This window comes from Dunckerocampus dactyliophorus, chromosome 17, assembly GCF_027744805.1.
Source record: "Dunckerocampus dactyliophorus isolate RoL2022-P2 chromosome 17, RoL_Ddac_1.1, whole genome shotgun sequence".
Classification (NCBI taxonomy): Eukaryota; Metazoa; Chordata; class Actinopteri; order Syngnathiformes; family Syngnathidae; genus Dunckerocampus; species Dunckerocampus dactyliophorus.
In genome coordinates, this window is record NC_072835.1 from 22,703,939 (window position 1) to 22,727,645 (window position 23,707).

Genomic DNA, 23,707 nt, shown 5'->3' on the forward strand with positions numbered 1-23,707 from the left:
AGGAATGTTTGATGTAGTCAAGCAATGTTCTCGGGCCCTGGTTGATTTGAAACATTTTTCCATAGAAAATCATAGGAATAGACACACAGTGGAACCTTGGTTAGCATCCGCCCCGATTAGCGTCGAACATTTACTCCAAAATTTTGCATACAAGACTATGCGCGTCTTGTTGTGTTATTAATACACTGCGTGAATCCAACTGTGTTCTTAATGTATATTTATCACAAAACGTCCTCAGCTTCTACCAGAGAAGCTAGTTTGCTAACAAAATGGCAACCAGAACCGGAAGTCAGCCGCATAGCCCAACTATGATGTCATCAGCGGTTTATTCTCATGTTAACACAAAAGACGTTTTTGTAATTTTACATGCATAACAGAATTCTAAATGACCAATGAAATGGAAAAATGAATCAAAGTTACTTTTACCTTCACTGAAAACGTGATTCTTGATGTCAGTGTTCCCAAAGACACGATGTGGCAGCGAGACACAACACGGACACCACTTTCCTCTTTTGTCATGAGTTGTTTCTTGAATTCAATAGCGTTTTTCACCTTCTGTATTAAACTGCTGACACTTGAAACTTTCTTTGGCTCATTTTTGGGTTATTGAGGTAAGAAACACGATTGAGCACAAGAAGTGACTCATGGCAAAACAGGAAGGTGGCGTCCGTGTAGTGTCTCGCTGCAGCATTGTGTCTTTGGGACCACTCCCATCAACAATCACGTCTTCAATTAAGGTAAAAGTAACCTTAAATGGTAATTTATCCTTTCGTTCATCATTTGTTGTATTTATATGCACTTGAAATTGTTTACTGCATCTAAGACCCAAATTGTAAAACTATAAAATCATGTTTTGTGGTAACATTTTTGGATTTCTGGAACTAATTAATTGGATTTACGTTATTTCTTACGGAGAAAATGGATCCAGTTAGCGTCCATTTCGGTTAGAGTCGGACCTTCTGGAACGAACTGATGACGCCGACCAAGGTTCTACTGTACAACAAAGCTCGGTTTTCATACAATTCAGTTTTTGGTGAATATTTTCACCAAAATTTTGCTTCGGTTTTCACACACAGTCTTGTTTTTTAAACAATATTTGTTTCACTGACTCACTGTCCACGCATTTTCTAATGCAAACCAGTGCCAGCAATTTCATAAAGGTGAGGAACATTATTTAATTCCATCTCACCAGAATGTACGGGAAGTTCGTCTCAACAATAAATTCCATCCATTTGCTTATTTTCCATTGTTTCCTGCATTGAAAACATTTTCTCTGTAAAATGTGTTTTTGTTAATACTTTGGATTTACATTATTTTTATTGGAAAAATTGCCTTATTTTTTGTACCTTTTGGAACCAACTGACAAATGAAAACCGAGGTACCACTGAATGTTCCACAGTAAATGTATTAATTGTCACTGTCGTACAAGTGTAAAAAGAATTTAAAGCATCTTCTGTTAGATTATGGTCCTGAAGGTTGTGCTTCAAAACTGACATTATGTGCAACTTTTACAGGCGGACTTTGTAAAATTTGGACTATACAGGCTCAAAATGAGATCTCTGATATTCTTAACACGCAAAATGTGACCATGAAAATGTCATAAATAAAGCCATGTAGTATGGCAGAAACATTGATAACACTCAAGCTATTCGCTTACAAACTGCGTCTTTAAATAGCGAACATAGCTCAGCTTGCAGGGTCGAGAATAGCCCACATGCTAGCGACTTCTTGTTTCTTCAGGCTCGTAACAGCGCCAGAGGGCTAACGCACCAAGACAAAAGAGAGATTAACCAGGAAACGAAGGACGAGAAAGGCGTATACACCGCGGGCGCAACCAAACAACAGGGAAGAAAAGCTTTGCTGTGACCGCCTCCTCTGTAAAAAGACAAAAGTATGAGATGCACACACTCACAAAGACAGCCTTTCATTTGCTGCTAGGAAGGTTGCTTTTAAGGCAAAAGCAAAGGAGTGACGGGTTAGCGTTTGCTCTTGAGTTAGCATTTTCTAAATGCTCAGCTCCTCCAGGCCTCTGTGTTTTTGGGGAGTCTACAGGGATGCCTGACTCAGAGCGCTGGCAAACGTGGTGGGAATCTGTGGACTGCTAAGTGAGATCAGCTGTTGAGGGAGCAAGTGTGCAGCGGGGCCGAGGCGAGCCTGGGAGGTCATTTGGTCTAACATCTGCTAGGACGCTCACGATATGAAACATTGACGAATACCAGAGGCCATTCTTGGTCATTATTCACCAACTACAATAATAAGCATAATAAAAATAGCGGCAGCCGTGACAGAACTTTTAAGGGCAAAGAGTATAAAGATCATTGGGTAATGATGTAGATAAGTATGGTCTACAGTTGTGGCCTTTGACCACAAGTCTATCTGCACATAGTCAAACGTCAGAACAGAGATGTTAAAAAGGGTTGAAAGGTCACACTAATGACCGCATGAAAAAGTAGTCGCTAAGGTGAGAGATTAAAGGTCAAATGAATGATTGGCACAGCTCTGGGAAAGACAACAATGCACGGCGGTGGTTGGCGTCATGGTAACCGTACTGCGACTGCATTACACCCACAGACACCCTTCTGTAAACATAAAGATGCCATCAAATAAATAGATCTCATTTAATGCCACACTGCAATGAAATGAAGGTGCTGCAGCCTCATTTGCAAAAAGTGGTTTGAGGACAATGTCTGAGTGACCTTTACCTGTCAGCTCTGATTCACAACTCTAAAACTCACAGAACAGTGCGGCCTTCCAGGGGATTTGGTGAAAGAAAACAAAGACGAGGGACACTTAACTCCAACTAATTGGAACAGCTGCCCAATTTACAGAGTGTGAATTCATTTTGGGGCCAATCAGCATTCCTTGCCATCCAACGCCAGAGGCTAGATAGATGCCACGGCGGCATTTGAACTGGAATTTGTTTCGATGATACGACAAAACGCTGCCAACCAAAACGTCTTGTACAAGCCTAACCTGAGTCACAGACTACGGACTAGCTCGTTAGACGTAATTGGACTGCACTGTATCAGCGGTGTGAATAGAGGTCGCATGTAAACAGCCAATTAGAAGCCGGAAGAAAGACATTTCTGACAAAGGCATGATTGGTCAATAGATGAAAAGGGGAATCGTACACGTGGACGGATATCACACCTGAATATCCCACTACAATGGGCGTGGGATGGTTACCGGTTTCATGGTATACCACGGTACAAAAAAAGTCACGGTTTCAAAACCATTAAATTGTGCGTTATACCGTTTCTACAATATGAAAGCAGCCACTACGTGGAAATACTTTGTCACGTCCTGTGTTATTCCTCGCAGTCGGAAATGGGCTTCAATGTGTTGCCAAAGGCCTGCCACTTTAGCATTGAGCGGCTCTGCTACGGCCGCGCTGTTCAATAAAGATATTTCAAAATGACTCATTTTAGAGCTGTCCATACAATACCGTGAAATCCTCAATCCGTGATCTTTTTGCCCAATCTCATACTGGCCCATGCCTACACTACAATAACATGACAACCCCCCCAAAAACACTCTGTGGATGAGAAAAAACTGTTAGCGTGCTGATAAAAGACTGTTCTACATGTTTTAAGTGCAGACACAACACTTCCAAGTGTTGACTCAGATGAGACCAAGAGGCGGAGAAAGACCCTGTCATGCAAGGTCACAGAAATGAGAGTGCATCTGCGCATACAAATACTCAGAGATGGACAAAAAATCTTCATAACCAAGTGCACATAATCGGTCTTTTTGTTCTTGCGCCAACTTAACTCGCCGCTACAAGAAAACTATTGCATAACAGCCAAGTGCGCGTTGAGCCAATTGGAAGAGGAGCGGAAATGTGCTTCTCACTTCTTGACCTGAATATTCAATCAGCCCCGTGGCGCTGGACAAAGGCGCAGGCAAACATGAGGAGTTCACAAGGAGAGAAAAGAAAAGGAGGCCGAGAGAATTTCTTCCCACGCAACACTCTGCAAGATGGGCGACTTCTCGCCCGGAGTGCTCCCCAATTTCGACTTTTGGTGCTTTGTTCTGAGTTTCACTGTTTGCGTGACTTTTTGCTACATTAGGACAGGTGAGGTGACTTTAGCGCATAATTGCTTCAAAATTGCGGAATGCTGTCAGCATCAAGCGCCCTCTTGGCCCTCCCAAGCAAAGGTTTGCCTCCAGTGCTGAATATTTTTTGTCTTCAAGTCCGCACATGCCCGTGTGTTTTTCTCTCAGCAACTACACAACTCTGCAACACTTTTTCTCTTTTCAATGATCAATCCTTTACATTGAGAAAGCACACAGAAACTATGTAGCCTAAACAACAGCCTCCTTCCTGAGACCTCAGTGGACCGTGCAAAGATAACCTCCAGTGGAACACACCCAGGATGAGCTCCTCAGACAAAACAATACTTACGACCTGATGAATAAATGAAACATGGTGCAGCGGAATCTCTGCAGGACGAACGCGCGGCTTCACTCGGGCTCGCATTCCTCAAAAGCAGATGTTTTCCGTGTTTTGCCGACCATTTCGGGAGTCCTGGGAATGCGACCGGAGCCTCTGTCCTCTGAGCACGGCGCTCCCAAAGGATGTGTGTTGCTACCAACACACTCCTCTCCACATCGCATTTAAAAAGACAGCGCTCCACGCTGCCAACAGACAACATGGTCGATGTAGGCTCTCGGCTGCTGCCGCAGAAATAAAACTTGCAAACTCAAAAACACAAGCTGTGCTCAGGGATCAAACATGGCAATAGTCTTTAATGAGTTTGTCAGTCATTTGGGTTTATTGTGCTGGCTCAATAGCATCAGCAGATAAAGGGGTCCAGGGTAGGATAGGTGCTCTCTGATTTTTTTAAGGATACGACATTCATCTCTTGAACTGAACATGAGGGCCGGTGTGATGTCATTTAGGCCCTCATGTGACGCCAGTCTAATCGTTCAATGTCAAACCCCCTTGAGGTTGTACAATTACAAATTGTCTGCAATTGTCTATATATTTGCCCTTAAAGTTACAAATTACCATCGTGTAAAAAGACATGTGTGAATAATAAACAATCCAACATGGCCCAGGTAGCTGTTGCCAATAGTCTGATTGGTTCATGTCCCGTTCTCCGACAAACACTACCGTGTCTGGCTGCTGTTTTGTAACGTTGCAAACAAGATTCCGTTGCCTTGCCATCACCACATCTGTGAAGGACATATATGGAGCGTGAGTCGGCAGGCAGGAAGTCCCTCCCTGTTCCGCTGTGGCAGGAAATAGGCGCTCAGCTTTGTCGGAGTCCAGACATACAACATAGTGGCGAACAACGTGGTCAGGATGGACTGATGTCACCGCTAAGACAACTAAAGCGATCTACAGTAAATGTTTAACATGGAATTCCATGTGGACCAGTTCAACACACAGGGTTGGGTTCATAATGATTTAACGTCAAGAAGGAGCCTTGATGCACTCGCTCACACTGATGCGGCAAATTACACTTTGTCTTATCGCAGGCGTTCAGTAAGTGAGACGTGGTTTCAAGAGAGCGGCTGGTTAAAGGTTAACTACAGAGGCAAGGCAGAGGCCTGGGGGGGATTTCCTCATTCCAGTCCTGGTGGTGATGATGTCATAACTCACAGGATTGTTTGGAGTGTAGCTGCTCCGCAATGGAGCACGGGCCAGGAGATTGTAGCTGCACAAGATGCTTATTCTGTTGCAGAACAACATTGAAACCCCTGAGGCCCGATATCGTTGTAGCTTGAAAAACTGCCGTCACTACACGAAGTGGTTACAAATGAACTGTGTTACAAAAAAAGGAGTATCCTCAGCAATGGGTGTTAAAGAGTTAAAAGCAATTCACTCCTCACCAAACGGCCAAAACCAGACTAAATGTATTTGTACTGCTACTCTGTAAGAGATTCTCATGTCAAATCATGCCAAGCAGTGTGTAGGCTGGTATGTGTGCACATGCAGCAGTGCCAAGATGGGGTCAGCGGAAAGAGGCCGTCCCGAAGGGGGGTGCCCCGGGAAAAAGACAAACCTATTTAGTGACTCACCACCTGCCTGCATGGAGGTTACTGATGCTGCACATAACCTGGCTGCTCTCTCGCTTCGTTATCACCACACGTACAGTATATCACCTGGTGTATTAGAGATGTATGAGAAGCAGGGAAACGGGAGGAAAAACAATGGTCAGGACAATCTGACAAGAAGATGCCGTGTACAGCAACCGTGCTAATGCTAAATGACTCATTACAGTAGAGATGCAAATCTCAAGAACAGGGCAATATGCTGCCCCCCACTGACTGGGAGCTGCTAGCTTGTTGGGAGTTGTTGGAATAATCAAAAGAAGTTGAAATTGTGATGACATTCACCCAAAGTGTTGTTTTCCATCGCATTTAGAAATAGTCTGCATTCATAGAAGGAAATGCCAAACAAAACTGACTGAACTGGAACCACTGCACACGTCAAACCCCATAAGTCAATAAAATCAATAAAGTGTTAGTTTCAGCCTTCTCCTGCCTTCGGTAGTGTTAGAGTTCAACTGCACCCAAAGACGACATTTAATACTACAAAGTAGGACACATGATTGGAGGAAAAAAAGGAAATCACCCAATCTGTGTGCCTATCAATACCTTCTATGAGGACCCAATCACTAGTGATTGCAATGCCAGTGTTCAATTCCTCTCCTGGAAGAGCCTGATCGATGAGATCTTGTGTCACTTTGTCAATATCTGCTGAGCAGATGTTAAAGGATCCGCCTCATGCACGGAGAGCATCTAAAGCCTAAAGCCGTCCCGGTTTCGTAAGGATTACAGGCATATGCATTAAGGCGGAGATTAGCGAACACCATCAGCTTGTGTAGAAGGCCCTGTTAACGTGTGCAGAAATTTGGAGAGTTGGGCTGCCTGTTACCTCCAGGGCAGGAGAGCGCGATTGGCGGCACCAAACGTAGGCCCATCGTGAACATGTGTGCTGCCGAGTTCCAAAATAATCCTTCTGAATGTCTTCAAGCCATCATTTCTATGCAGGGCCAACCTGGTTGTAAATATTCCAGCATCCACCATGTCATCCAGAGCGGCTAGTTCTCCACCCTCACAACCAGCACCTCCTCTAAACCGCCAGTGGTTACGACCTCTTGACCTCCTCGTCGAGCGCAGCACTGGCTCTTTTTGCTGCATGCATCTGATCCAATGCCCTGCTGCACTTCATCAGCTTTAAGAGGAAGTCACGCGCATCACAGTTATGTGCTATGATTGAGTGCTTACTCTGGGATGGGACTCGATGATACGAGGACTGAGGACTGTTCTTAAATGCAGTGGGTCAAAAGCAATGATTAGATAAAGGCTCAAGCGTGAATGATACGGGCTTAAACCCTTATGATAACATTGGGTGCGTTCTACGGGACATTGTTATAGTTTAACGTTACCACAGTTCGCTGAATCCGACGTAAAACTGAATGTAAATGAGTGTAGACTAGGTTCAACTATGTTGCTAATTGCTCCTGTCATGCTAACACAGACGTGATACAGTAACGCCTCCATACCTTCAAACGTCTTTTTTGTTTTGCTTTGTCACTCATCTTATTGACTTCCACTTTCTCATTCTGCTTCCCCATCTCACAATTCACTCTGGCTTCATCATCATCCCTTCCCTGACCTAAAATGTGATACTTTGAGCACATCCGATGATTCCATGTAGCCGTTTAGGTTGTGCACATCTATTCATGTGCATAAAAGCGTTTTCTCATGCTTCATCCCTCCGGACTCGGAGGGGGGGGGGGACATGTTGCATTTAAATACAGGCTGACGCCAATGCGAGTCTGCTTCTAGGAGGATCAATGGGATGATACGCTGTCACTGGAAAATGTCTACAGACTTCTAAATTAGTTGGATGAGACTCCTTAGTTCCTCCAAAATGCTCATTATTCATCTGAGCAAGGCATTTTGGACAATTCTATAAGACCTTTTTCCCTGTTCAGAGATAACCCGGACCTCAAGCCCACCACAACATATTTCCACAATTCCCAGTGACATGCTACACAATCTTGTAGCAGGTCTTCACACAACAATGGAGGCTGTTTTCACCCACTTTCATTGTACAATAACACGTGTAACGGTACATGTACGGAGCGTTCGGTTTGGTACAGCTGCGTACCAATTTCACACAAGGTTATAGGAAATGTAAATTTGGCGTTGCAGTGCACCTCCACAAGCCTGGGTAGTGTGTCTAAAAGCAGACAAACTTACGAGACATTCAGCAAAGAAACAAAAAGCTAGCAGCAGTCATGGCTAGCAGTGTTGCCAAGGAGAATCCAGAGCCAGGAGACCCTCTTCTGTCATTTGAACACTTCATAAATGGGTACATACAAGTGGATAAGGCGAAAGCGGTGTGCCGGCATTGGTCAGTAGCGATCCAGAACGGGGTGACAAGCTAGAATTATTAATGCTGCACTTCAACCAAGAAGGAACTTATTCATTTACTAAGAATCAAATAATTGTAGCGACAGTTACGTCTCGTTCTAGTCGCTTCTGGGTGAGGGGAATCCAGGTCATAACGCGCTCCAACAATGCTATGTCCAGACAGATGATCACGTTGGAATTAATATTGTGTTAATTGTATACGAAAAAAAAAGGTGGTGCAATGGTGTGCATGAGTGTGCGTGTGAGCGGTAAAAACCGTGTGACCTCCCGTCACCCTAGTTCCATGCACTATCACTTCTGCACTTATACTGTATATGCAACACCTCCATACCACCACCAGTGGTCAACCAATTCTAGCACTCCACAATTACCCCAAAACAAACCAGGTGAGCTAAAGCCAAAAGCAGCATAAATGGCTCCTACAATAATGGTTCACACTCTTCAAGCTGTTACTGTTGCATTTGCACTTTCCTAGAAAGAAACTCTATAAACCAGGGGTGCCCAAAGTGCGGACCGAGGAGAATAGTCAGAAACTTGCGTCACAGTTGTCCCTTGTTTGTCACAGTCAATTGGTTCCAAACCCGACCGCGATATGTACATTTCCCCAAAGTGGGATTCAATATTAATAAATCGAATATTTTCATATTTGGAGCATATACATCTGTTTATGATCTTCTAAAAAGGTTTTTCAGCATTATTAGAGCCCTGTAAACATCAAACAAGGCCTTTATAGTCACCTTTATACTAGTATTGCCTAATATAGTAGACATGATTAGTGATAAGACATAACTCACCGTTAGCATTGGGAAAGTTCCTTGTTGTAGGATCTCAAACATAATGTGGGTCGATCACGAATGGCTTAAAAAAAAAAGATAGTCATCAGCCTATCATCATCCTCACTAAGACGTTTGTCACTTGATTGATGGATCCATGATAGTCTGACATGCAGCTGCCATACACACACATACACTCCGACAGTACTGCTAGCTTTGTTCACATCACATTGCGCACCGCTTGTGCGCAGGCTACGGCATCTCTGAAGTGACACAAGAGACGACTGCCGCTTTACACTTAGCAATAGCAACCGAGCTAACTAGTTAGCTTCCAATTTATTCATCCTAAACGTAAGAATGGGTTTGAAACTGAGTGAGGAAGAAGGACAAAATAAGCAGCCTAAAACGTACCACTTCATGGATAACAGTCCATAGTCAACCACGAGACAGCGATCATTTATTAATTACTTTTGAAAAAGAGGGAGCGATATTCGAACCACGATGTAGCGGGGGGGCGACTGTAATTGGAGAATTACCTGGCAGCAGATTACAGTTTTTAATGTTTCATTTTAAAAATCACTGAACACAAAAGCTAAGCAGTTTAATGTTTTGCATTTTATTCGCTAACTGTACTGAAAATGAACTGAACCATGACCTGACTACCGAGGTACGTACCGAACCCTGCGATTATGGCCTACCGTTACACCCCTACACTGTACAGTACAATACCAGTTTACTGAAGCAACAACACAATGCTTCTATTGTATCGATGAATAGCGCTCTGTACTAGCTACTAATCTTACAAGCTGTCATATTATCCATAGCTGCATTTTCATCTTAAAGCACCCGATTCATCTCCCAAGTGACTTTGAACACGAGCTAAGGGGAATCGAACCGCGATCAAGATACAGCGACTGTAAAACAGGTAATCATAGATATGAAGTCAGCCACTTGGCTTTGCTGCAACTAACAGGTTGACCTTTAGACTTCAGAATGGATATGCCACAGCTTATTTATATTTATCTAACAAGATACTCAGACATCGTGAACAACAAGATGCTAAGATCATGGTGTGTTTGTACCAACTGAGGACACCGCATGGTGTTCCCACGGCAGGTATGACAGATATGCTAGTCATCTAACCGTGGATAATCAACAGCTTAACGTTGTCATCATCACTAAAAGTTGCCTTTAAATCACCAAAGTATAAGGGACACTGTAGTCCTTGAATGCACAAGCAAACCATGGTTCATGAGCACTGACTAACCACTGAGTCGCACTTCTAAATCCTCCCTGCAGATGGGAAGCGACAACATGAGCGGTCAGCATCCTCATCCCGCTACATGCAACCCCCAAGCCTGGTCCGGTTCGGGCCCTTTAGCTTGGCCACGTCGTATGACCTGTCCATCACACAAGGCCGGCTTTGTGAGGCGTTAACAGCCAGTGCTGACAATGCCAAAAGCCCTTCTCTTGGAAGCCTCCACAGGGAAGCCACTTGGGAATTGAAGGCAATTATATAATAATGGCAGCTGGAATGCCCACAGGATGGAGTCAGGAGTGTGTCTCTCCCTCACACTGTCACCCCTGCAAAGACAGCTGTAGCACAGGCAGCAGAGTGCGAGCATCTTCCTCCGCCTGAGACAAGCCGAGCGAAGCAACGCACCGAGCGGTGGGATGGAACTCACCAGGCATCGTCAGAATTCCTCGGAGCAATCGAGGGCGGGCAGAGAGAGATGGCCAGGCTGGACTAGAGGGGGAGGGAGAGAATGGAGGAGAAGAAGCCGTGAGGCAGGGATGGATGCTTTCCTTTCAGAGCTCCATGTTTCTTTTTTTGGTTTGTTGGTCTCGCTGTCCTCTGTAAGACTGTAAGACTGTTGCTCACCTCGGCTCTTGACTTTCTCCTTCGCTCCCAGATTCCCTCTCTCTCCTCCTTCTTTCCTCCTCCTCCTCCTGCTGCCGCTTGAAGGCAGGGCTGGAGAGCGAGCGACACAACGCTGCCTCTCGTCCTGCCCCACTTCCTGTGTCCAAGCCTGTGCAGTCCGGGTGAATTTGCCGTGGAATATTGCAGTTTTGTCCCCCCTTTGTCCTCTGCCGTCTTTTCCCCCCACCCTGCCTGCCGACTGAGTTCGGCTCAACCTCTCCCTTTCTATGTCAGTGATTGACTGCACCTCCCATCTCTGTCTCCTTGTGCAGGGAGGAGCCTGACTGTGGTGTGCAAGGCGGGGGGATCACATGGATGTGTGTGGTGCAGGCCAGCTTAGCCCTGCCCCCCCTCGTGTAGCTTCACTGGTGCTCTTTGTCCTGTCAACTCTTGTGCGAGGTGCATTGCTTTTCCTGTCAGCTGTTCTGATTGTTGTTGTTTTGGGAGGGGTTGGCATCAGTCGGTCACAAAAGAATGATGGCACTGTACACGTGAAACTGGACTACTGCTTTGGCAAGGAGGCCAAGAGGGCTGATAGAACATAGTGGGAGCATGGGAGCAGTAGCTATGGGGAGGTGGTGGGGTGGTTATTTGTAGAGTTGGCACAGATGGATAAAGGACAGCTGTGGCGAGCTCCCCAGCCACTAATCTCCACTCCCTACACGTTTGTGGTGATGTCATCAAACATGACATCACCCCTATTCTTCTGGACAAACGCTCATTCGCACACAACACCAGCGCATTTGGAATCTTACAAATAGGGCTTGGAGGGAAGTGGAAGTCAACGTCTTTGAGCTCAGCAAAAGGCACAAATGCACCCGATCCAAAGCCACCTGCAATGACGTCAGAAAGCGCTAACCCAGTTTTAACAAGTACCAACTGTTAACATGTTGCAGATTACAGATCAATAGGAATCCTACAGTTGGTGTCTGATGCAAGCCAGTGCAACATCCCCCATGCTATTGCCACAAACTGTAAAATCATTTGACTTCAAATAAGCCAACATTAGCTTGGCTTGAGAAATCAGAAAGCCATGCTAAGGAAGTTAACATCCCACACAGCAATGGGGCTGAATAAATGAAATGGGGCATACTGTTTGTATGACACATTCATTATATTGGCTAACGTTGTCTCACACACACGTCGTAAGAAACTGTACACAAAGGTGATGTCAACAACGGTAGGGTGACCATATTTTGATGACCAAAAGCAAGGACACTCAGCCCAGCAATGAAATAGTCAGATGATACTGAAAGTTTACTCAAAGATGCATTATAATTTCAATGTCTTTAAAGCATGATAATTATCGGGCCGATGTGAGGGACTTATGACATCATACTGATAACTCCGATAACATGAAAAATAGCTGGATAATTTAAAAAAACGCTCCAATGAGGCAAGATTAGCTGTACTGTGCAGGTGAGCAAATCAAGCGCTCCTTTTTCTCCTGCCTGTGACGTTAATGGCCTGTCTTAACAATTAGGCATTAGAATTGACACGTGGTGATAGTTATTTTGATCTGAGAAGAATGAGGCATGGTTCGGCCCAGTCCTCACATTGTATTGTGACTCCTTTGTATATGGCCCCAAAATATCAGTCTCACCTTTCAGTACCCCATTATTGAGGAGTGCCCGCCACCGCCTGTTGCAAACATGGCTTCATTCACTTGGTCTATTAGCTTGCAACTTCACAGATGACTTTAATAATGTGTCACAAACTGCATGCTCGAACGTTCTGAATCACCAAGCTGGTTTCAAAGATATATGGTTCTCTAGAGAGAGAGGATGACAGATAAGAGGGCTGTCTACTATTTGAAGGCTTCATAAATGCACAATCAAGAGCTGAAAGTCTGCCCCAGACACAATGTAGCTCACAACAACAGCACTTCAACTCTATGCCGTCTTTTCAAGGGCGTGATTGTGAGATATATCAAGTAGGATTTGAAAGTATTCTTTGGCCGGCTGAAGTGAGTACACAAGAGGATGCAAGACTACAGAAATGCTGTCGCTTGCATTTATGCATCATACAAAATGTTGCCGTCCAGCTGCGAGTCAAACATGCACCTTAAGCGTCAATGTTTGTTTCTAACTAGGTCACAGTGCATCGTCGCCAGATTCGCAGCACTGTGGTGCCACACATGGCACTCTCTCCACTAATTAACTTACACCCCGTCCAGCCAAATGGGATCAAATTTAGCGGCAAGAGGACAGCGTTAAACAAACATCATGTAATCATATTGTAATGTGTCCATATAAGTGTGCAGTAAACTTTTAAAAAGTATGCAATTTCCCATGCAGTTCAGTCCGCCACGGTGCATTTTGGCTCAATCCTGATCGGGTTTGCGTTTGCCACATGATATGCAACAGCTAAACTAAATACACCAAGCATACTGTTGTGATCACTAGCCCAATGAAAGAGTGCTGAAAAGTGACAAAACGGGTCAGACACTGTCCAATGAAAGTATACATACTGTACTAAACTGAATAGACAAATGGTTTATCAATCGGTTTTGTAATTTGACGTTAGTGTAGCTTAATTACCAGTGCCTGGCACCCAATCACCCGCATCATCCTCATACTCTTTACGGTTATCATTTCTCAGGTGTATTATTGTGTCATAACGATGCTTCTAGAAGAGCTTTTAATGCTGATACTTGTGCACGATGCGGACCTGAAAGACTGGTGACCAACAGTGGTGGAGAGATTGCCATGAGAGGGCAAGCTATTTAGTGCCTGCATGCACGGGCGTTTGGAGGGGTCGAGCAAGCGGGGGTGCAGCTTTGATGAGGCCCTCGGTATTCCCATCACGCTCAAGGCTCATCCATTACAGCTCATTACCCAAATAGAGAATGAAAGAGCGGAGAATCTTAGCCATGCTCGCGCTGCCTCGCAGACGCCCCAACAGCTCGGACACGTATGGGCTTCATTTTTTGAGTTTTCGTATGATTCGGTTTTCCTCAAAATTTCAGTTTGGTTCTCGTACACTATCTTGGTTATCATATGCTGTTGCACGTAACAAACTAGTTTGCCCAGTACTTTGTCATTTTGCGGAATCGAGTGCCCAAACAAAACACCCTCATGCCCTAGTCCAGAATGCCATCAGAATGAACATTTCTGGTTCATTCCTGGATATTCAAAGTGCATTCTAAAAATTCTGACTGCATTCTGAGTGCATTCCAAATATTACGGCTCATTCTTGTGGCCTGTCCGAATGTTTTGAGCATGCTAAAAACTTTCGAGGTGGATTCAAAGTGGAAAAATATTGAATGGCTTTCGGAAGGCATTCTGGCTGCATTCTAAATATTCTTACAGTATTCCAACAACATTCCAAACATTCTGATCACATTTGGAAAAAAAATAACGCAGCCAGCTGCTGCTCAAATGTCGCTATGACGGGTCGTAATACATCTTAATACATCACTTCATTGGCCAAGGAAAAAAGGAGCCAAGGTAACTTCACCAGTGGCCGCCGGCGTGGATAGTGCAGAGGCGGTGCTGAAACCCAAGAAGCCCGCTGAAACGCCACTCACCATCAACGAGTCACCAATCCTCATCACGTCATGCCGCCGAGGAAATGAGTCTAGCTTACGAATTTCAAATCCTCTCCCATATGTGGCGCAGATTTTGAAACTTTTTCAATCTGGCCGGTTCTGCTTGATTCATGCGGATTGGTGCGTAGTGTGACGAGAGCTTTAGCGATGGTGGCTCACTGTCCTTGCATATTAAATTCAAAATCAATGTAATTTTTAAAATATATACAGGATACTGTATATATTTAAAGTTAAAAAAACCCACCTGCATGTTAGCCTTCTGTTGTGGGTCACAAAGCCTCTTATTATTATTTATTCAACTTTCTTGTTACATTACACCATTTTGCACTTTTTAAAATGTTGCTGTTCTTAGCTTTTTTTTTTGTTTTCTTATTTAATTGTATTTTTAGAATGTGCCACAGGCCAATAAAATAAGAGCTTTAGGCCGCAAATGGTCCCTGATATCTCTGATTTACTCAAAAGGCGTCCTTGCAGCCAGGGTGTTGAGGGGCCCGGTTTGGTGGCTTAAGATAGACACACGGATTGGTGCGGCGTCTGCAGTCATGTGGACTCTGCATCGGTCCGTTCTGGTGAATCTACGTTCCTACCTTCACCTATGGTCATGAGCATTGAGTAGTGACAGAAAGGACAAGATCGCGGGTACAAGCGGCCAAATTGAGTTTTCTCCTTAGGGTGGCTGAGCTGTCCCTTACAGATAAGGTGCGAAGCACTGTCCTCCAGGAGAAACTTGGATGACTACAACCTTGGCTCCTATACATTAAGAGAAGCCAGATGAGGTGGCTTGTGCAGAACGCCCAAACTCCCGGACGCCTCTCTGGAGAGGTAGTTAGGGCACAGCCGACCGGTAGGAAACCTCGAGAAAGACCCAGGACACGTTGGAGAGACTATGTCTCCCAACTGGCATAGGAACGTCTTAGGATACGCTGGGAGGAGCAGGACGAAGTAGCCAGGGCGAGGGAAGTCTGGGCTTCCCTGCTTAGGCAGCTGCCCCCGCGACCTGACCTTTGATAGGCAGATGAAGGATGGATAGCTTCACACAGCTTCACAGCTACAAACTTAAGCAAGCCTTTTGCAGAATCGCCTCTTAAAACAAAACACTGTTGAAGTGAAAACTTTCAAGGACATTGTACCCCCATGGTCTTCAAAAGACCTGGGCGGTCATACGGTTAGTGTGGATGTTTAGTGTTTCTTTGCAAAGTGACATCGCCAACTAGTGACCTGGCATGCATATTGCAGATGTTGTAGCCTTTTGTTTTGCTGGTGAGTGACAAGACCAAAATCCGCAGTCGAGTCTCAGCCTTTATTATATTTTTTGCCAAACCCACATTCGTCTAGAGATGAATGAAAACTAACAACTTACATGAAGTCTCGCAATTAGCCCTGCAGTGTTCCGAGAAGCCCAGATGGTGGGCGGCAGATGATAGACGCAAGAGAAACAAACCTTTTACAGACGCTTCAGTCTGGACACACTCGAGCGTCTTTTAATAGACTTGTAGACAGTAGCTTCTCTAGCAGGACACTATAGACGATACCAATGATGCATGGCAAGCTTGTTTACTGAAATGGGTAAAACACTTCACAAACAAGCCACGCGTGTCCTTGGCAAAGAGAGAAGTAATCAAATTGATGCTTCACTCTCCTCTGTACCTCACATCTTGCTTAAAATGAAATGTGTTTGAATCTTGGTTTAAACCTTTTTTAGTGGAGTTTGCATTGATGCTATTTACTATTGGCTGTTTAGTTCATGCTCTGGACATTTGAGCATGTACAGTATGTCATGGCTGTACTGTAGATGATCATAATGAATTCTACTGCACACCCTCTCTATTTTCCTTTGCCTTCCAGTACACATGTAAGGTGTATAAACATAATTAACCCTTTGCCGTCCCGATGGCCAACAGTCTACTATTTTCACAACGAAACCGGGGTTGTACACCGCCCCCATATGCGTTCCTAGGCCTGTTATAGGTCAATGTAAAGCTTGTTTAGTTGCCGTTCGACCAGTATACACCATTCCAGGATACAGTCTGCCGGCTCTGTGACTGCAAATGTTAGAGTAGTCGCACATATAAACATGAATGCAACGCACAGTATTCCAGATCCGACAAATAAGGTCCTGTTACGTTGGCAACGATGCAGTGAATGTAGATAAAGACGACACATCGACTGCTGTTGCACACTTCCATCAATTTTGTCAGATGTGTCTATTTTCCATAAATGGTTGATGGTAATTTCAGTTAGCATGGATGCCACTTCAAGGTACCTAATGAACTCAGAACTGTGAACAATGGTTTGGCATATCACTCGGACCAATAGAACTGTTTGACCCGTCTGCTGTGGCACAAATAACAATCTGTGTGCAAATGTTTACCAGCCCAATCTTTAAGGTGACTGAGGCATTGAATAGCCAATGAAATTGTGAAAACACCGATATGCCAGTTGATGGGTGGGCTTTTGCCATAAAAGCAAGGAAGTACTGTGTATTCGAGCACAGCAAAACATGGACTGATTGTGAATGACTGACTCATTTTTTTCTGTCTTTACTTTCGTGTCAGGTAGCCTTGAAGCTGTTTGCATGGAGTTTGGGGAGACTTTGACCAAGTTGGGACCAAGGCTAAGGTCACACTGTAGGTCAGTTTTGATTGTTTTTGCTCATATGTGACATGTATCTGATTTTTTTCATGTTAATGTGAACAGTACAATTCCGATTTTTTCAAATGCAACCCAGGCCTCTTTTGTATGTACCTGTAGATATAAATCCGATATGTATCTTAGCTACTGCAGTCTGAACGCTCATGTCGCGTATATCTGACCTAGTCGTCATTGAAAGGCAGGTTTTGCAGAGGTACCCACAGATGTAGACAAAAGTTCTTCTTGTCATCCAAAAATTATTCAAAAAACCTGTGTCAGTGAAGTAGCTCACGTTAATGTCCCACCACTCCTGGCTCCGACATCCGACCACAGGCTCCTCGGAACAGACGTCGCAGTAAGTTCCCCACGGACTGCCATAGCCTAAATTCTTACTGTTTTCCTTCTGAATGTCCCACGCAAAAATAATTTGGTGGAGAAAATGTTGACTCCAGTTGCACAAAATTCAGGAAATTGCCACAAATTCTCCAAGGCTAGATGCATGTTTACTTTCGTAAAATGTCAAAACGTAAAACAGTCAAAACGTAAAATTTGCCGAATGCATTACATTGACATTACACACAAATACAAATCACATTTTTTTTTGTCAGGTAAACAACTACATAAAAAGATTGGATTTTAACATAAAATCCGAATTGGGCGCCATACCCTGCAGTGGGAACGTACCCCTTGGGAACGCCTGATCCTAACTTTAGAAAGTCCTGTGTAAAATACTCCATTTTTGGTGGATCATGGTCAAATTTGAAATGAGGACTCAAGCTATGGCACTATTGTGTTTTCCAGTCCACACTAGTAAACAAGTTACTTTGAAGGCACGTTTGTGAAAATAATATTGCCGTACCTAAAGAAAAAAAATCCTTCTTTACAGTGTTTTCAGGCTCCTATTCCTCAGTGTGAGTAGCACTTAGACACATCATGACTGCTGGGGAGAAAAGAAATCTGCTTGTTAGCTTTCAAAAGAGTCCAAAGCCGTGCCGCTACTCCTAATGGTTTAACGACCAAACCTTTCTTGAGCCTTTTCACCAATAAATATAAACGTGTCAACATTTATGGCTAATAATAGTACTGTTCTAGCCGTAGAAAACAAAGCTGTGGCCTGCTTTCTGCACACGATAACAACAAAAGCAAACATGTGAAGTGTTACTAGGGGATGGGGGACAGAATCCATAAGCGAGGGGGACTTAGGAGGGTTGTATATTGGAGTTGGACCACCTGGGGTATGTTTACACAATTTAATAACTCTAAATGTCATCACTTTATTGGATTTATTGATGGATGCCCCCCGTGCGCACAGATGCTCAACCTGCTGCATTGTTGCTGCTTCTTCACAGGGGAAGGACATCCAGCCATCAAGAGCTCTTCAATCCTGACACTGGAAGTTATTTACTGTCAAGGGGTAAAGCTTCATACAACACCGCTTACGCTTGATCGCCACATGTTATGGCCGCCAATACAAAGCGGAACAAGCATTCAGACCTCCGGCACAGCTGAAAAATTTGCTACCTAGCGACAGGTAAAAAGTTGACATTTTAATTATTGTATTTGTTTATTATTTCACGTGGACAGTAGATCCACCTACATACAAACCCCAAGCAACCAGAAAGTTATTGTACACCTTGTGAGTATATTATATCATTTTTCTAAATACATTTTTGTTGTATTATTTAGGATAACAATAAACCGATGTGACCGGATATCCTGTTTGCATCAGTAGCGGCCTCCTGGATCGATGAGAATGAGCCATAAATCCATAGACTAATCAATTGCAGAGACATGCACTGGGTATCGCAAGTTTAGCAACCGGTTGACAGTCTGTCTCTTAAACAACGCGAGAGCCCGCGCATGCTTCGTAGCTTAGCATGACTGAAGATGAGAATGGATCTAAACAGCATTAACAGCACGTTAGCTAGTCAGCTGGAAATATTTTCAACACATCAGCAAAACATACATACATTATAGTGATCTAATTGATCTTATTTTTATATATAAATTATATTGTGTAATATAATTTAAATATATTAAATAATATATATTGTATAAAACTAAGACAGGCACAACATCAAATCAAAAGCAGCAAATGAATACAGACCCACCATCCACCAGTTTGGGCCTGGAGTTTGTTTTTCAGAGAGGTTGTGGACCGAACATATATGCACATTAGCACTCGACATCATCAAAACATACCTTGATGCATTACCACATACTGTAGTATCAGCATTTGGGAGCAAATTTCAGGTGAAATGTGCAGCGTGGGAGAAAGTTAGACGGTGCGTTCAATGGCCGTCGAATGAAGTTGGACCAGTCACCGTTTGCAACAAACAACTTAAACATGCAAAAACTGTGGGATTTCTAACTGTAATTCAAAAATTGAGATACGTTTACATACATTTTGATGTTATTTACAAATGATTTTATTTTTTAAGTGTTTTTTTTTTTATTTTTATCATTGCGCCTGAACGCTTCCCGATGCCGTACAGCATGGTTGGGGATATGATGTGCTCTTGTACACAAAATACTGTAAGAATGCCACTTTTATAGAATTGGCTTCTTTATTCTATAATGTAAGATTAATGTCTACATAAACAAATGTAACCTTTGCATTGCATCAAATCGAATCGAATCACATCGTATTGTTTGTACACTGTATCAAATCGTATTGAAGTCTTCTGTCTTGAAAACATATTGTTTTTGAACAACAGTATAATATATTGGTTTTTAACTTAACCCGGGTATCTAGATGTCGAATTGTCTATCATCAGCTGAGACACATAGTCTCTCCAACATGTCTTGGGTCTTCCCCGAGGCCTCCTACCGGTCGGCTGCACCCTGAACACCTCCCCCAGGAAGGCGTCCGGGAGGCCATCCTGACCAGATGCCCGAGCCACCTCATCTGGCTCCTCTCAATGTGGAGAAGCAACGGTTGTACTCAGAGTTTCTCCCAAATGACCGTGCTTCTCACTTTATTTCTAAGGGAGAGCCCAGCCACCCCATGGAGAAAACTCATGCACCCGCTTGTACGTGCGATCTTGTGCTCAAGGTGAGGGTAGGAACATCGCACCTGTCAATCTCGCGTTGCGTCCTTCCCTCATACGTAAACAAGACCCCGAGGTACATGACTGGCGAGGGATTATTGTATTTCAAAAGAAGGTTGTAGCATTATCATTCGATTTTTCTTTACTAATTGGCTGGGAAAATACCCCAAGTTATTGAACAGCCACTTAAGTTGGCCAATATGTTTCCTCGCCTAATAAAGGACGACAACAACTGTCTGAAACTCGCAGTAGCAGATGGTCTATCACGCCAGTAAGCAAACACACAGTTGTATGCAGCGCAGTTGTTAATCTACATTCAGCAGGCAGTCTGAGCCCGTTGCCGACGGAGCAACGGAGAAAAATAAATAAATAAATAAATAAATAAATATAGCTGGTCTTTTTTTATCCATCTGCTAATGTTCCGAGTGGAAGTCTGAGAATGAAGCTCGCCTTGCTTTTTGATGCGCCGCAGGAGCGTGAGTCATTGGTGGCGCACATACACAGAAAAGTGTGCAATCACATAGAATCGCAAATCAGTTCCAATCAAGCGCTGCCGCCTGCCTTGGCGCTAACATTGCCACCCGGCAAACAAATATTAGCCCCTCATGTGACAATGGTGCTGCAGATGGTAATGTGCTCCAGTGTTACGACCAGCGATACACAATACGGGAACACTCAGGAAGGATGTAGGCTGGCAGGGAATACATTTGAATGTGCGCACAGGCGTTGCATTTATTTGTATAATGGGCAAGGGTTGTCCAAAAACACACCCATGCACGACTCCACTCTGCTTAGTCATGACATAACACAGCAGTTGGAACACGTTCACATTTAGTTTTGTTCTTTACATACTGTAAAATGCTATCTCTTTTGAACATCCTTTGTGTGGAAAGCTTTACAGGAAAATGCACTTTTTGGGGAATTTTGCCCATCACCCACAGCCCTTATGTGAGACATGAACACACGTCTCTTTTCTGTGGGTTCTAAAGATATAAAAACAGCTAAAAAGAGGCAGCTAAGAATGCACATAATGGGAGGCGCCTATTGAGCCGTCTGAAAAAAATTCAAAAAAGCGTCAACAACGCTCAATTTACACAATGTGACCCGCATATTAACCAAGCTACAGCGACATTGTTATTATTATTGTTATTAACATTGTTATGCCCAAGAACTACGTTACTACTGTAGTGACACCTCAGCACACCACACCGGCTAGCTGCTAGCTGGCTACCGACTAGCTTCACCGCACACTGCTCATAGCACCACGCTCACAACGCGTCAGGCCACTACCGAAAGGTAAAGCTACACACTGGATGCCACCACTGCTGCTGTGGAAAAGTTAACGCTAGGTATGATGCTATGTGAAATCAATGCGCTCAGGAAGGAAGTTCCACTAATGCTTAAAATGACCAAAATACGGCAAATAATTGTAGGTATTAATGTTGTCATGAATGTGCTACATGCTCACAGCATTGATATGAAACCATAACACCTTGTTGGAGGATTTTGGAGGTGTTTCAGTAGCGGCCTTTGTAGGTGGAATAGGTGCGTCCTATTACGTGCATTCTTTTTTTTTTTTTTTTTTTTTTTTTTTTTTACCCCTGTCCTGTCCAGCCTTTAAAGCAGATAGAATTGTAGATCTAAATGCCCTCAAGTGCTCAACAGATTTACTCTGCCAGGGAGAAGTGTGATATACAATTCCTCTGTTATACAGAATTTATTTGACTTAGATGCTTGTTATTAAGCAAATTTGGAGCGACCGGACCAGAGCAGGAGGGGACAGAGAAGAAGAGAAAAGACAAGAAACAAGGACAACAGCAGCAACAACAATTGTGACAACAATAACAGAACAACAGAAACATACAGAACTACATCAGCAAATAAATGTCTCTGACAACTATAAAGACCCTGATGGAAAGGACAAAATAACATCAACAACCACAATGACAATACTGCATTGAACAGTCACACATAATAGTAGTCATGAAATGAACTATGATAGTGAACAGAATGATAATTACTGTAATGCACATCATTGTAAAAAAAAAAAAACTATAGTCATACTGCTGATATCACCGTCGCTGTAATAAAACCAACAACATAATAACACCCTGGTTAACTCAGTGAGTAATGTGGGGAAGTACGTATGTACCGTGAGTGTGCATATGTACAGGTATCTCTGTATGTGGGGAAGACTTCATATATATAAAGGTGCAAGAATGTGTGGGCGTGTAATTGTCACTGAGAATGCATGAAAGGAATTCACCTCCCAGAGAGCCCCGCCCCAAATAGCCAGGCCGAGCCCCCGCCGCCATTACGTGCATTCTTAGCTGCCTCTTTTTAGCTCTTTTTATATCTTTAGAACGCACAGAAAAGAGGAAGACGTGTGTTCACGTCTCACATACGATGTGCAAAATGTGGACGATGGGCAAAATGAATGTAAAAAAGTGCAGTTTTCCTTCAAAGCCATATATTTTTCTGAATTGTACAACCTCAACTGCATTAAGGGGAGTATGCTATGGGATGTTATGTCTAGTAAGTGTGCGTGGATGTTTTCAGTGTTTAACTGTCCCAACAGTAGTTGTGTACATTTCATTGTGCACAGGAACAATCCAACGGTGTGTGCTGTACTAAAGATAGAAATGCCCAGCGAGTGTCCATCCTCTGATTAACATGGATGAATATTTCATTTTAGGAGTCCAGCTGCTCCTCATCTGCAGCTCCCTCCCTCGAGTCCGCCCCGAACGCACTCTGATGAGCGCCAAGCGAAAACTACCAAGCACGCAAACAATAACAAGTATTGATTTGTGTAAATAAGCATGTAATGTGCAATGATGTCGAGCCAATGCAAAGTGTTTCCTGCGTCTCAAGGCCCGTGCAGCTTTCAGGGTATACAATACCCCCCCACACCCCACACCCCCCATCGTTTCATCATCCCTCCTCGCTCGCGCACCACTACCCCCGCTGCCGAGTTCCATACCCCCAGGGATGCTGCTCCCACCCCGACTCCTCTAGCATCTCGCTCTCATTTTGCATCTTTTTCATGCATCCTCCATGCATGCCACCCCCCAATCCCAACCTCAAAAAACACCCACCCATCCTACCACACACACACATCACAATAATTTTCCTTCCCAAGGAGCCTCACAAATCATCTACTGTCTGTGCTGGATGTGTGAATCATTACATAGGAGATTGTATCTTTGCTAAAAAAGGTGTGAGCTCCACTTTCTGCTGTCATCGCCTTATCTGAATGGAGAAGGTGTGAGGAAACCTGAACAGAAAGCGGAAGAGATATGAGGATAAATGACGAGAGAGTGAAAACTTCTTGAAATGGATAACTAGAAGAAGGGTCGATGTGTGAAAGATAGACACTTGAAGAAGTTCA

General features: G+C 43.8%; 1 protein-coding gene across 15 annotated transcripts in view; it reads right to left on the bottom strand.

The window, feature by feature from the left end:
- Positions 1–23,707, bottom strand: part of dab2ipb (DAB2 interacting protein b) — a 104,088-nt gene that overhangs the window by 25,733 nt on the left and 54,648 nt on the right. Inside the window, exons 1-2 of one of the 15 annotated variants that reach the window (XM_054757981.1) lie at positions 11,050–11,762; positions 10,853–10,914 (exon numbers count right to left, since the gene is read on the bottom strand). The exons of 11 other annotated variants lie outside the window; for them this stretch is intronic. Coding sequence is in view for 1 of the 4 variants with exons in the window: in XM_054757979.1 (XP_054613954.1) it covers positions 4,406–4,428 (23 nt within the window). In the remaining 3 variants the exon portion in view is untranslated. Of the gene's footprint in view, positions 1–4,405; positions 5,740–10,852; positions 11,764–23,707 lie in introns of those variants that run through there. 3 more of the 15 variants (XM_054757982.1, XM_054757980.1, XM_054757979.1) reach the window with 3 other exon arrangements.